At 38.6% G+C, this 13,431-nt stretch overlaps 1 protein-coding gene across 7 annotated transcripts in view; it reads right to left on the bottom strand.

Annotated features, from left to right (window-relative positions):
- The window catches only part of SMYD3 (SET and MYND domain containing 3), a 416,877-nt gene that overhangs the window by 67,335 nt on the left and 336,111 nt on the right, over positions 1–13,431 (bottom strand). For all 7 annotated transcript variants that reach the window (XM_054194390.1, XM_054194392.1, XM_054194391.1 and 4 more), the window contains one exon: positions 7,810–7,920. In XM_054194390.1, the coding sequence (XP_054050365.1) occupies positions 7,810–7,920 (111 nt within the window). The remainder of the gene's footprint in view (positions 1–7,809; positions 7,921–13,431) is intronic.

The raw sequence follows: 13,431 nt of genomic DNA, 5'->3' as shown, positions 1-13,431 counted from the left end.
TCCATACATGTACCCATGTACATACATACATGCATACAATATAGCTTTTCTCTTTAAGATCTCTTTTTTTCCAGTGTGATACACGTCCACCACATAAAGTAATTGCCGTGAAATGGATAACAGAAAACACCTGCAAGTAGACAGGTTTAGGAGATTGTTTAGGTCATAGATTTAACAACGGGAGAGATTACCAGATTAAAATTTGGATTACTAGATTCAGTTTTTCTCCAGACTTTTTTTAACACATTCTTGACTCATATAAAGCAAACCGATGATATTACTTCAGGCCCCACTGTGCACAAGTCTGCTTTACAAAACCACTCATTATTCCTTTCATTGGAATAATCAGAAAAGTAGGACAATAGACAAAGCAATGAAGCTAATCTTTTGTTTTATGAAGTACAGTAACAGTAATAACTAGCTCTAATGACCGTCCCAAGGAAGCTGGATGTCTGGAAAGGGGGAACACTGCTAGCTGGGCACTTAAATATATCCACTACAGCCTGAAGCAGTGATGAGAGCAGATTCCCTTCCCTTGGCAAAAAAAGTGTTTCTGCTTAAACATCTGCCAGAAGATTTACATTTCCTCTTAGATGGCTGGGTCTGAAAGGAATGAGATTCTGCTCCCCTCAGATGAGCAGAAAGCCGGACTCCTGGGAGAGTACCACACTCCAACTCCTACGTCAGCTCGAAATACAAAATTGTTGGACCAAATTGATGCAGGTTTCCCTATTAAGGATCCCCTGAACAAGAAAGGAGTCTGCATACAGTTCTGAACTCCTGTCTGTTTATAAGAACAGCAGTATCTTTTCCATGACCTTTGACAACCCGAGTGAGCTCCAGCTGACTGCTGCCAAGTCGTGACCAGAGCACGCTGAAGCAGGCCTGAAGCAACCGGGAGAGGTAAGTTGTCATGTAAAAATGATCACAGTCCATTTGTCACTGTCTGACACTGTCTGTGGGACTGCCCTTTGATGGAAAAATATTACAATGCTGAAAGATGGAAGAAGCTTCAGAAGTCATGTAAGAAATGCTATGAAGCTGAAGAGATGATGCCTTTTTAAATGAACAACAGAGCCCAGAAATTAGAAGTGGTTGCCTTAGCTTTTAGTGTCATTTTTGGCACTAGAAAAAAAAAAAGAAAAAAAAAAAAAAAGCCCTCTGTCCTTGGCTGTTTGGAAATACATCCCAAGAGGGCAAGATCCTCCGAAAGGGAACAGAACACTGTTAGACTGACTGTCAGATTTCAGGAACTGATCCAGGGTTTATGTCACTACCAAATGTCTTGCCAGAAGGACGGAGCTGTTAATCAGCCAACCACCTATGGAAAGAATCAGCGTTGTGTCCCCGTGGGTTGCTAATTACTGCCACTGGCTTTTGTAGGGACTGGTTATACTAATGTTGGGCTGAAAGGGTAGGTGGGTGAAATACGATTGAGCTCTGGCTTGACTTCCTTCTGTAGTTTGCTTCAAAGGCAGTTCTAGCGGCAAAACAGTAAAAAGAAGATGAGGAATGAACCCATGATGTCTAAAATATCTATTGCAAACCCTATCTTTTTATAGGAAATGCATAAACCAGCATTTTGTTCAAACAAAGTCCTGATCCTTTTTTTTTTTTTAACACCCCCTTAGTATCATGACTAGAGATACAGATGCTCCTACTTTACTCTTTGCTTTGATCAAGGAGTTTTATGTTGTTAGCTGTATGAACAGACTTGTTTTCAATAATCATATTTAATCCTTGCTTCTCAGGCTTCATGGTTTGAATTAACTTGGAGATCTCATCTTTCATATTGTACTTGGAAAACTTAGTGAGAATGCAAATGCCTGAAAATAAATAAATATTGGGGAAACTGGGACGCAAACTTCTGGAACTTGACAATTCAGCAATTTAAAAAGACACTTCTTAACATATAATTTTGTATTTCCTGTGTCCTAAATATATGCTCCCTGAGGGAGGGGTGATATTTTTGTACTAACACCAGTACAGTGATCTTAAATGAAGCCTTTACATGCTAATTCAAAACAACAGTTCATAATAATAATCTTCATGTAACAATGCCTCGATGATTTAAGCACATGTTCTTCAATGGTATTCAACTTCTGTGAGACAAATCCACCACAGACACATGCTCTAGCAACAAATTTGATTAATTTACATAGAGGACCATTTACATTTGACGGAATTCCTAAACTACAGCTGTGTTGTTTCCTAGGATAAGAAATAGAATGTCAAAACTTCTAGTGGGTTCAGGAACTTATTCGCTTATTCACTTATATGGAAGTGCAATACCAGCTAAAGAATTACAGGTGACATTTTTATGTAGATGTAGATGGCTTGGCTGCTGTTCAGGAGACATAATTTTGAGAGTCCTTGAGTTGGAAACTGGACTTGTGATGTTCTCTACCAAAACTCAGGTTGCAATATAAGTAAGTACTAAGCAAAGCAATAAACTGATTAAAGGAATAACGTACTTACTGGCATTATGTTATTATTAGCTTTGGCAACTGTCAAATACTGGCCAAATATAAAAATGATTCCGATTCAAACCCATTGCTTTTGACCTTGTAATAAATAAAAGCCTTCCAAAAACCAAGCTAGACTAAAATATTAAATCCCGGCTCCAAAGGAGAAAGACGACTAATAACAAAGTGATTCTATAAGCACAAATCTCCCTGAAATCCTTGGCTGAAAATGTAGAATGTGAACAATACCCTGGCTCATGACTGTGGAAAAAACTATTCTGCATTTAAAATGTTTGTCATCAATGTAATCCCATCTTTAATTATAACTAATGTAAGGGGCTTTTATGTGCTGGAATGGTAACACGTTGCCAAGAGTTCGGCTTTTAGGAAGGCACACATTTCCTAACTACAGTGGAGATTGATCTTAAAATGGAGCAAACAATTATGTATAAAGCTGTCAGAGATACAATGAACTGAAGACATTACAGTAGCAATAACTTGGAGTACTCATGGTCAGGTAATATTCTATGAGTGACTTTTGGAAAGATATGAGTTTTTTTCCTCTTACTGATTTTTTTCCCAACTTGGGCCAAAATCCATTAAAAATATCGGTTAGATTTGTAGATTTGCCATTTAATTTGGCAGTAACTTTACTGCCAAAAGGTGCACTTTAATCTTATCTTAACCAGTTGACACTGATGTGTTAGCACTTGCTACTCTTCCCTTGTCAAGTCAGCATCCAAGCTGCTTGACCAGTTGCTAAAAGAGACTGGCCAGCATTATGGTATGACCTCGTAGAATCAAAATGCAGCTGACATGAGGCCCAGGCACTAAAAATGATTTGAGATCCACAGGTCCAGCTATTTGCCACTGTCTGTCTCCATATTTTCTCACCCTTGATAACAGCTATGCACCTGGATTATTCCACGGCTGTGCAGAGATTCACTTTGAAGTCCTGTCATCAGCAATAACCAGTGAGGTACATTTGCTCCCATGATATGCAATGCAATTGTGACTGCACAGGCATAGACCTCTCCATTTGGTCTAGGGCTGTGTCTGCTCCCACTAAGCGTGGCAGTGTGCATCAGCTGAAGTTGATGCTCAACTTCAACAGGGTCCCTGTGGTTGGGCTGCAGCATAAGAATACCTGAAAATCCAGACTTTGCCTTATTACAGTCTCAGATATAGACCATTGTGCAAGTAAACTGTGTATACTTAGGCAGTGGTTAGGGAAGATTCCTGTGCTGTATGATGTTGCTATATCTAGCTAAAAAGACCAAGTGACCGTGAATTTTAAAGTCATTGCTGGTGTTGGAGTGAATTTTGCTGTTTTATACAGCTGTGACAGGAAATATTACAATAAATGAGAAATGAAGAATATTTCTTCATAGACAACTTGCCTCTTAAATCGTAGGTCATCAGAGAACTGAAATATTAGAAAAAGTCCACACAGCATCATGTAACTTAGAATGGCAAAAGAGCACTTTGACACATTACTCTTGTTTGTATGCATAGCTAAACTGTGTAATTGTAGTATGATGTAACCACTACCTGAGTTTAATCAATTTTAGCACAAATAACAGTGAACAAGCAGTGACATGGGCTGTAAGATATACTTGTCTAAAGCAGCAGCCAGAGAAAAATGCTTGAAGTAACCTGCATAAACAGCTTTTACTGACAATCTGGATGTTACTGTGCTGAAACCTACATAGTTGCAACTGCATCTGCTATCCATGTCATCTCACACAGAAACATAGTCACCTGATTCTTGATTTTGTGTTTATATATACTTCATGGAACAGCATAATTTATCTCACCCAACTTTATCTGTCTACAGTGTGGGTATTTACTTGAAGGAATTCTTTTAACCTCTTTTATATCCATTCCAGTTTTCATAGATTTCTACCACAAGACAGTATGAATGAGCTTCTTGTCTTTTGTTTGGGTAGAGAGGGAGGCTAAAAACTGGCTTAGATTAGATACCTAACTAAAGTTAGGAGAAATTAGTAGCATTTGGTAGACTAAATCTGTTATTTGCTCATGTAGATGTCTCTGAGGTTAAATATGACCTTTTTTTTTTTTTTTTTTACAGCACTGGGATACCACATGGCAATGGTAACTTCATAAAGCACACAATTAAACCTCAACTGAACCTCAAACCATTCCACTTCAAGCAATTATTCTCATTAAAACAAACCCATCAGTCAAAGCTAAAAGACTTTAGAAAATGCAGCATCTTTCTCTATTATCCTTTGGACATCAGAATACTCAGCAGAAGTATGAATTGCCATCTTCATGCTGCATTTGGGGAAAATGAGCAAAACAGAGCTTCACAGAAAACTCACAAAAAACGGTCCCCGATTTAGACAGACTGGTCTGCTTTCTAGTCAAAAATCTGTTTAGCTCCAATTGAAACAGTAGCTTAAAATGAATTACCCAAGGTCACTTAGGAAGTCAGTAACTGACTTGACAACAGAAACTTGATACCATCTTCCTTCTTTACTTGAGCACATAAGACTAAATGAGCAAGCCTTTAGAAAATACAGCAGGAGACATTAATTTCATTGATAAGAAACTTGCAAAGTATTTTTATAAATATGAATAAATAAGCATACATGTAACTAAGTACTAATACACATAAGGTTTATATGCGCTTCCTATAAACGTTAATGTATACTTCCCACAGAATTCTCAGGATTGCTTTAGAAACATTACAAAAGGTGTAGAATAAAAGCTACAATGGAAATGACTTGACTTATAGTTTTACTGTAAATTGCGTGCATCTCAGGAGTGATTCCTGTGCTTTCCCAGGTCCCTAGTATGTGCTCAGCAGCTAGCATGCAGACTCAGCAAGACTGGAACTTGGGGATTACAAGAAGCTACAATCTCTATAAGAGTTTCTTAGAAAAAGGATTCTAGCTTTTTTGATGAGATGACTACAACTGAAAAAAAACCCCCAACACCCAAGAACTTACTTGAAGGCCTAAAGCCAAACTGGAATTTGCAATTTTACCTATAACAAAGATTTATGAAATGGATCGCTGTTGACTAAAGCATGGTATTTACAAAGCAATGTTGTAATCTGGGAATTTACTGTTAGCTGACTATATTTGTCGAATCACAGTGTTGAATCTGCCACCCTTGATGACCCAAAGTTGCAGCAGTTGCCTACACTGTTGACAAAGACTTCACCTTTTAAAACTTTCCCAAGATGTCTTGGAAATTTGTCTCAGTATCAGGGGTATTTCAGCAGCGATATTATTGAATAATTTTGCCAACTGATGACATTTAAGCATCTAAATCCAGCCATTCTGTAATTTAAAACCCCCAGAATTTCCAAAAATATTATCTCCATTGTAGCTGCAGTGTTACTTGCCTCTCAACTTACAGACAGTGTCAGAGATCAATGGAAAAAAATTAAATCTATGTTTCCAAGTTAGTCATGTAAACAGTTGTATTTATAAAATCTCTGTCACAGAGAAATGAAATACAGTACTATGAGGACTGCTGCAGATTATATTTAATCATCCTAGACTGAAGCTGAGGATAAAAATGTCTTCTTCATAGACATCAACAGACAAAGTTGACATGAGGTTCCTACCCCTTCACAGACCTCTTTATATGGTAACAATGAAGAAACTACAGAATTTCAGAATGCAGTCATAAAGAGCTTTCCAAACATTTTGCAATCTCATCCCCACAGGGAATTTTGACAATAGGCAAAAAAGATCTACAGAAGATGAACTCAAAACACAATTAAAAATTCCAAAGAGAAAAAATCATTAATTATTTTTAACCTATGTATGAGACTATTGTTTTCATCAATATATGCACATATAATTACACTGCAATATTTTTTGATGTTGTATGTTGACTCTTACAGTGAAGTGTACTCCAGCCTGTGGATCTTGTTTCTTAAAACATTCCACATGCTGAATGGTCTTTACACCACTTGTCTACCCTTTCAAAAACTGTTAATCCATCCTTAAAGACTCTCTAGCTTGCTTATTTTTCTTAATTGTCGCTGCATCTGTGGCGATACCATTCCCCAAAACTAATCTAAGATTTCATGGCACTTGAGTTAGCATCTTTAAAAGCAAGACAAAAAGAGGTCCTTCCACTGCCTCCCAGTAGCATTGCAGCTATCTTTATCAGGCACAGAACGCCAACAACTTTTGCACATGGACAGGAAGTAATTTAGCATTATGTCATAAGCCTGAAACTTTTCTGTGTTCCCTTTTTTGAACTGCTTCCTGACAAATCAAAGAATACATTTTGTATGCAATGGGTGTACTTTGGCTTGAACAAAATGACACACACACAACTGTCCTACTCAACACAGAGTTTAAACTTTGGTGTGTGTTTTTTTTATTTTTTTGCTGTACAGCAATTATTTCATGAATTGTATCATGCTCCTTGGAATCACATTTTCATCATACCTTTCTACCGTTTCTAATATACCGGGAAGACGTTTAGCTATGGCAAGTGACTCACCCAAAACAGGCATTTGTGAAAATACGAACAAGTGTACATATAACTAGAGAGACAAAGTGCGTAAACTGCTATGAAGCCAGCCTCGTTTTGCATATTCCTTTTGATCTCTCAGCAGGCTTGGAGCCAAAATTATTCTGGCCAGGCAGTATAAATATGAAGCAACCCAGAATATAAATTAAACCAGGCTAGGCTGAAGCCTAGTAAAAGGTTACACTGAACAAAATTTTATCTACTGCAACTACTGACCTGCTACTCCAAGAACTTGTGAAAGAGAACGTTTTTATGTTCTCTGTAGTTTATACTACAAACAGTCATCCAAGGAGGTTCACCACTCTAACAACCGCTGATGAATATGTCTGGTAGTTCTTGAAAATTATTGATGCAGGTGTTTGTAGGAATTAATTTAACATTATTATGGGGATAACCACAGCCTTCCTGCGTCATCAGACAAGTAGCTTTAGTTAAAGTTCCAAGATAATTCTTTCAAATAGAAAAAAAAAATCCTTTCCTTTCTGCTTAAAGTCACGTTAACTCTCATGTTCAGAGGTCCTTGAATCTCAAAACGATCTAAACCACATCTTGGAACTGAAAGTGGTTCCTAGCTTTATGAACAATGCATGTTTTAGCAAGAAATTATTCTTATCATGTTGTCAACATTTCCTGCTTTTCTTTCCTTCACGGTTGTCTTTCATAGCAACATAAACAGCACTGAGGGCAGAGGTCATTTTCTTCTCTATTCTGGCCATTCAATTAGTAGCAAAAAGAGAAGTATTACGTAAAGGAAGGGAAGCTGCTGACAGGCCTTGGAAAATTCTGTTTCATTGGCAAGGAATTTCTTCACTCAACCTACCTTTTCTTGATTCTGGCACAGAAGACAGTCACATTCAAAGCAATACTGGCGCATCAGTTGCTTTTGGCGTTCGCTGGTGGGCATCAGTGATTCAATATAGCTGACGGTGAGCTGTGTGCAGCACATACAAAACCAGAGTTGGCATATTTAAAAAAAACCTCCTTATTCAGTGTATGTATAGTTAAGGTAACATTTCTGGATGCAACATTTTTACAGCATAAAATAAAATTTTATCTTAACAAATTATTTCCTCGAAGAAATTGTCAACTTTTTCAAAGGGCAAGAAAAAAGGCCAAAAATAGTTTCCAGAGGAACACTTTTTGACATTGCCAGCTGAATATTGTTTGAAACTATTAATCGCCCCCTCCCCCTCAAATTATCACTATTTCAACTTTTCATCCTAATTCTGAAGAAAAGAAAAAAAGAGAGAAGAAAGAGGGAGAAAGAGAGGGGGGAAAGAAGTTCAGTATCTGAATTCCATGTGCATGAAATCTCATTTTCTGTCTAGCTCCAAAGCCTGTGTATTTAGCTCTGGAGTTATACAACATCCAACTGTCTCCAAAAATTTTGTCTCAGGGAAGCCTCTACTTTCTTGCAAATATATGTTTGAGCCTGAGGAAAGCTCCTCTTATGTCACACCTATCTCCAGTATGTCTGTGGTGTTTTCTTTGTGACCAAGGAAGCACAAAAGCATTGCAGTCAAAGTTGTTGAAACTATTGACAAGAAAATCCATTAAAATGATAAAAGAAGATGCTTATATTTGTGCCATTTTCAACTCTTCATGCTGTACAGAGGGAATTCCAAAGTCTGTAGTTTGTTCATTTTGATGCCTGCCAGAAGGAATTTTACAGGGCTAACCATTTGTAGAGTTCTTCAAATGTTTAAAGTGCACAGGCACAAACTAATGATACAGGAAATAATACAACAAAATAACAGCCCAGCTCAGACCAGCATTCAGTCATACATGCTATTGAGTGATTACGCTATACGGCCAACACACTCTGAAACACTCCAGAGAGTCCACAACTAAAAAAATCAGGTCACATTATTTCATCCTGAGCCTAGACACTTCAACTAATTGGGAGAATTTTCACGTGGTTCTCAGTTAAATCATGAGACTCCACTCAAAGAAATTACAGGAAAACCTGACCAATTTGTAGTAATGACTATGAAATCCATTGTCAGAACCTGCATTTTGCAAATTAGGGAGCATTCTAATTAAACAAGCAATTAACAAGGAAGTAAAACAATGCCTGCATTTTTTTTAATTTATTATTACAGTGTAATTTGATTACATATTGAAGGAGAACTATATTAAAAAAAGATTACTGAGATGGCAAAGTCAAGCATTTAAAATGATCATAAGCCGAAAGCCTGCAGAAAAAATAAAAATAAATATGGTCTCCTAATTGAAGATTAATAGTATAATTAATGAAAAGAGACAAATTAAAGTTCCACAGATAATCAAAATTTAGAAAGTGTGAGAACCTTGTTAGGTTTTGCATTCTATATAGTGGTGTTCTGTCCCAGCTTGTGCGTGTCTGAGACAAGAGGGGATTAGTTTCACCACTGTTGGTTTGGAGAAGAACAGTCTGTACTACACTTACACAGGAGCTGTAGCCTTCCATCTGAGCTTTCTGCAGTGAATGGATGGAAATTGTTTTGCCTGTTTCTTTTCTGCTCTTTTCTCCCAAGCTTGGTCTCTTCTGCTCCATTCTCTCCAATCTGTCCCTCTTCTCATTCTCTCTTCTCCGCCCCTGGACATGAGTATCATTTTCCAGTCTCATTCTCCACACTTGGTTATCTAAACCTGGTTTCCAGCCCTCAGTTCTAGCTCCTTACATAGCCATTCTTGGTACAATGGGCCAATTCCTTCACCCTGCCAGTCCCAGATCTGCCCTTCTGCCTCCCCTGCATGCCTCATCTTACACCTTTTCCCCATAGTTGATCACCAACACTCTTACTCTCCCAAATTAACAGTCCTTGTTGCCCTGCTCTGGTTTCTCAATCATCTTCAGTGACCCCACCAACTTTGTCCTCATTTCTTTCCCCAGCTAGTCCTACTCAGCATCCTCCCTGGTGTGATAAGAAAGATCTGTCTCCCTTCCTTCCCACAAATCAGTTTCCAGTCAAGCTGTAGTCCTAACTCATCCTTCAGCCATTCCAAGCCCAATTTTCCTCTCCCATCTCAAGCCTCTTGTCTCCTTCCAACTCACAAGTGTTTTCTGTCAAAATCATTCCACACACTGGCTTGTTCCCTGTCTCTTATCCTCTGCATAAACATCACTGGTTCTGACCGTGTCCTACTGGGCTTTAGGTTCAGGTGGCACCCATCAGTAAAAGAGATTTAGCAAGTTCAGGCACAGTGCAAGACTGTAGGAATCTTCTGGGACAAAATCATTAATGTGAGATTATTCTATTGTTTGCCAAAATACTTAAGACAATGGTTTAACCCCTATCATTATTGTTGAACTCATCATTAGGCAGAGTTCAGTTATATGACTGCAAAACAAACCCATTGCCAACATCAAACGTGCTTTATCTATCTTCAGCTTACAGGCTTCATCCCTTTCTCTCATCATTTTTGGCCTTTTTAAAATTTCATTCATGTTGCAGAAACCTTGGAAGTAGAAACAAGTTTGAAACCAGTAATTTCTTTTTCAGAGGTTACCAAACACTTGTGGATATGAACAGTAAGGTAATAACGTGCTCTGCTTTAGAGCATATGACTGGGCAGAAGGAGAAGGACAAGAGTTTTTGTCACATTAATATCTCCTTTTAATGTTTTAACAACTTAGGGTTTTGCTTGCTGTCAGAGGTCCAAGTCCAAATTCCCGCTCCTGCCCGCAGAAATCCATAAGTGAAAAAATGTTTGTAGCTGGCAGACTGAGTGGGAAAATGTAATTAGAATATTTAGAAATACGACCAACCTAACGGTGACTAAGTCTACACTAATAATTTAATCGTTTAAACATAAAAATTCTGTATTCAAGCCTCTCTCCTACACTTGTTTTAATTTTGGATCCTTTCATTAGATGCAAGGCTCATTTAACTTGTACATATTTAGGAAATATGCCCATTTATCAATGGTTGTCTTAATGGTATTTGCATGTGGGATGTATGGTATTAATTAAAACATTATTTCAGCTGACCAAGGCTTGTCTCTTTATTGCATCGCTTATAAAGAATGCAGTAAATCTTTTCCCCCAAACTGGAGAATATATATTAAATAACATTTATGAAGGCAGGGAATTATTTAACAGCCATGAGACTTATTGACTATCAAGACTTTCTCCTTAAAAATGCAGCACTGTCTGAGCCCTGCTTCTCGCTCTGACACAGAAATTCTTTAACTATGGGTATGGTGCTTAGTTTCTCATGTTCCTCATCTGCCAAACAATGTGGACACAATTTTCCAGTACTGACATGCTGCAGTGGACTTAATTTATGCTTTTTGCAACAGGCTATAAGCTACAAAATTTCTAGACAGAGGTTTCTGTAGAAATTCGTGATCAATTATTTTAATGCAAACAGCAGCGGAAAAAAGCGAGTCTTCTTGTTTTTGCAATCATTGGTCTCAGGGTCTTAGGAAGGGTTGTGTACAAAAATCTGTTCCTGATACAGAGTTATATAAGTGGTGAACAGTCAGTGCTTTTTCTGTTTTGGCATATATTATCAAAATGCCTTCTAACTCAAGGAAAGATTTCATTTTAAAACATGTAATGCAACAGAATATAATATGTCAAACACACAGACATAAAACTTCTCCTCACAGAACTGTAACAACAGAAATATTACATATCTTGGTTGAAATCTATCACGAACATAGATTTCATTGCTGGTTGTCTGAAATTATGATTTGCATTTAGTATTAATTTTAAAAATTAGTTGCTCTGTAAAAGTATGGTTTGTTATGTGACTTTCTGCAGAAAGATAAATTTGCTCTAACTGAACTCTGAAGCTGATGAGAAGCCATGCACCCATTTTTGGAGCAGAATTGGACCTCAGCTAATACATGCTGTCTCTCAGCAGGATTAATTGATTTGAGCTATGCACTGAACTAACCACACCTATACAACTTCTGATTGGAGAATAGGCAAAATGAACTCATGTCTGGCTGCAAAACACCAGGTAATTAACAAAAAGTCAATTGAAATTATAACACACAACTTAATGCTGTTTAAAGTGGCTGCAAAGGGTAGGGAAATGACGAAGACCTCTTCAGAGCAAGCTGCTTGTCTTTTTGAGAAAGTAAATTTGCTGATAGGCTGCCTTATCACTAAAGGAGCCCTGGTGATCCCTAGGTGAATAATTTTTGCTTTCTTATAATCCTTTTGCATTCTTACCTTTCTTTGCAATACCTACATTTCATTTTTGCAAGGAAGAAAGTGCAAGAAAAGGAAATCTTTGTATCCTGTCAAAGTAACATCACCTAAAGTTACAAAAGCTGTGATAGTCAGCACTACAACTCATATTATCTTGAGGAGCAAAATGGTGATATAATTAGTTTTGAGCTGCTGGAAGCAAGTTTCAGAAAATCCTGTAGTCTTTTAAGTAGGGACATATAGAATAAAATGCCCACAAAAATCTATTCTTTCTTTCTTCCTGCTATTAGATTCAATTATGCTCAAAAAACTGGTAGAGAGTAGAGTCTGCAGAGCGCTAAGAGACCCTTGAGACACTTTCTAGCCACCTCCACTCCCAGTCTATGCATGGACATCAATAGTTGCTTCCAAACCTTGTCTTCCTTCCAATTCTTTTGTCCTCTCCTCTTCTCCCTATCTGTTCCATTCCCTTTATACCAGTTGCAGGACAGAGAACACTAAAATTTAGTGGTGATGATTACCAGATGGTTAAGCGCTAGACTTTGGGGTATTAGGATAGACTCATACGTCCTTATATGAATGAGTAAGGATGGGGAAGAAAAAAAAGAAAGGCTACCAGGCTGGAAGGAAGTTTCCTATCAGAATGTATCAGGTTTGTGTGGCAAGGTTGTGGTAGCAGGGGGCGCCTACAGGGGTGGCTTCTGTGAGAAGCTGTTAGAAGCTTTCCCTATATACGGTGGAGCCAATGTCAGCCGGCTCCAAGACAGACCCACCGCTGGCAAAGGCTACCCATCAGCAACGGTGGTAGCGTTTCTGGGATGACATATGTAAGAAGGGGAAAAGAAGTTGCTGTGCATGGAGGTTAATGGCAGAGCAGATATCCACCTGCAGCCCGTGGAGGAACAGGCAAGCACAGCAGGTGAATGCCCCCAAAGGAGGCTGTGACCCCATGGTAAGCCTGCGCTAGAGCAGACTCCTGGCAGGACCTGTGGAAAGAGGAGCCCATGCTGGAGCAGGTTTGCTGGCAGGACTTGTGACCCTGGGGGGGACCCACGCTGGAGCAGTCTGCTCCTGAAGGACTGCACCCCATGGAAAGGACCCATGTTGGATCAGTTTGTGAAGAACTGCTGCCCATGGGAAGAACTCATTTGTTGGGGACTGTCTGCCATGGGAGGAACCCCACGCTGAAGCAGGGGAAGAGTGTGAGGAGTCCTCCCCCTGAGGAGTAATAAATGGCAGAAACAATGTGTGATGAACTGAGTGCAGCCCCGATTCCCCATCCCCCTGCACCACCGT

The sequence above is a fragment of the Rissa tridactyla genome, chromosome 3, assembly GCF_028500815.1.
Source record: "Rissa tridactyla isolate bRisTri1 chromosome 3, bRisTri1.patW.cur.20221130, whole genome shotgun sequence".
Taxonomy (NCBI): Eukaryota; Metazoa; Chordata; class Aves; order Charadriiformes; family Laridae; genus Rissa; species Rissa tridactyla.
The sequence above is the reverse complement of the archived record's forward strand: the minus strand, read 5'-3'. Positions and strand labels throughout refer to the sequence as shown.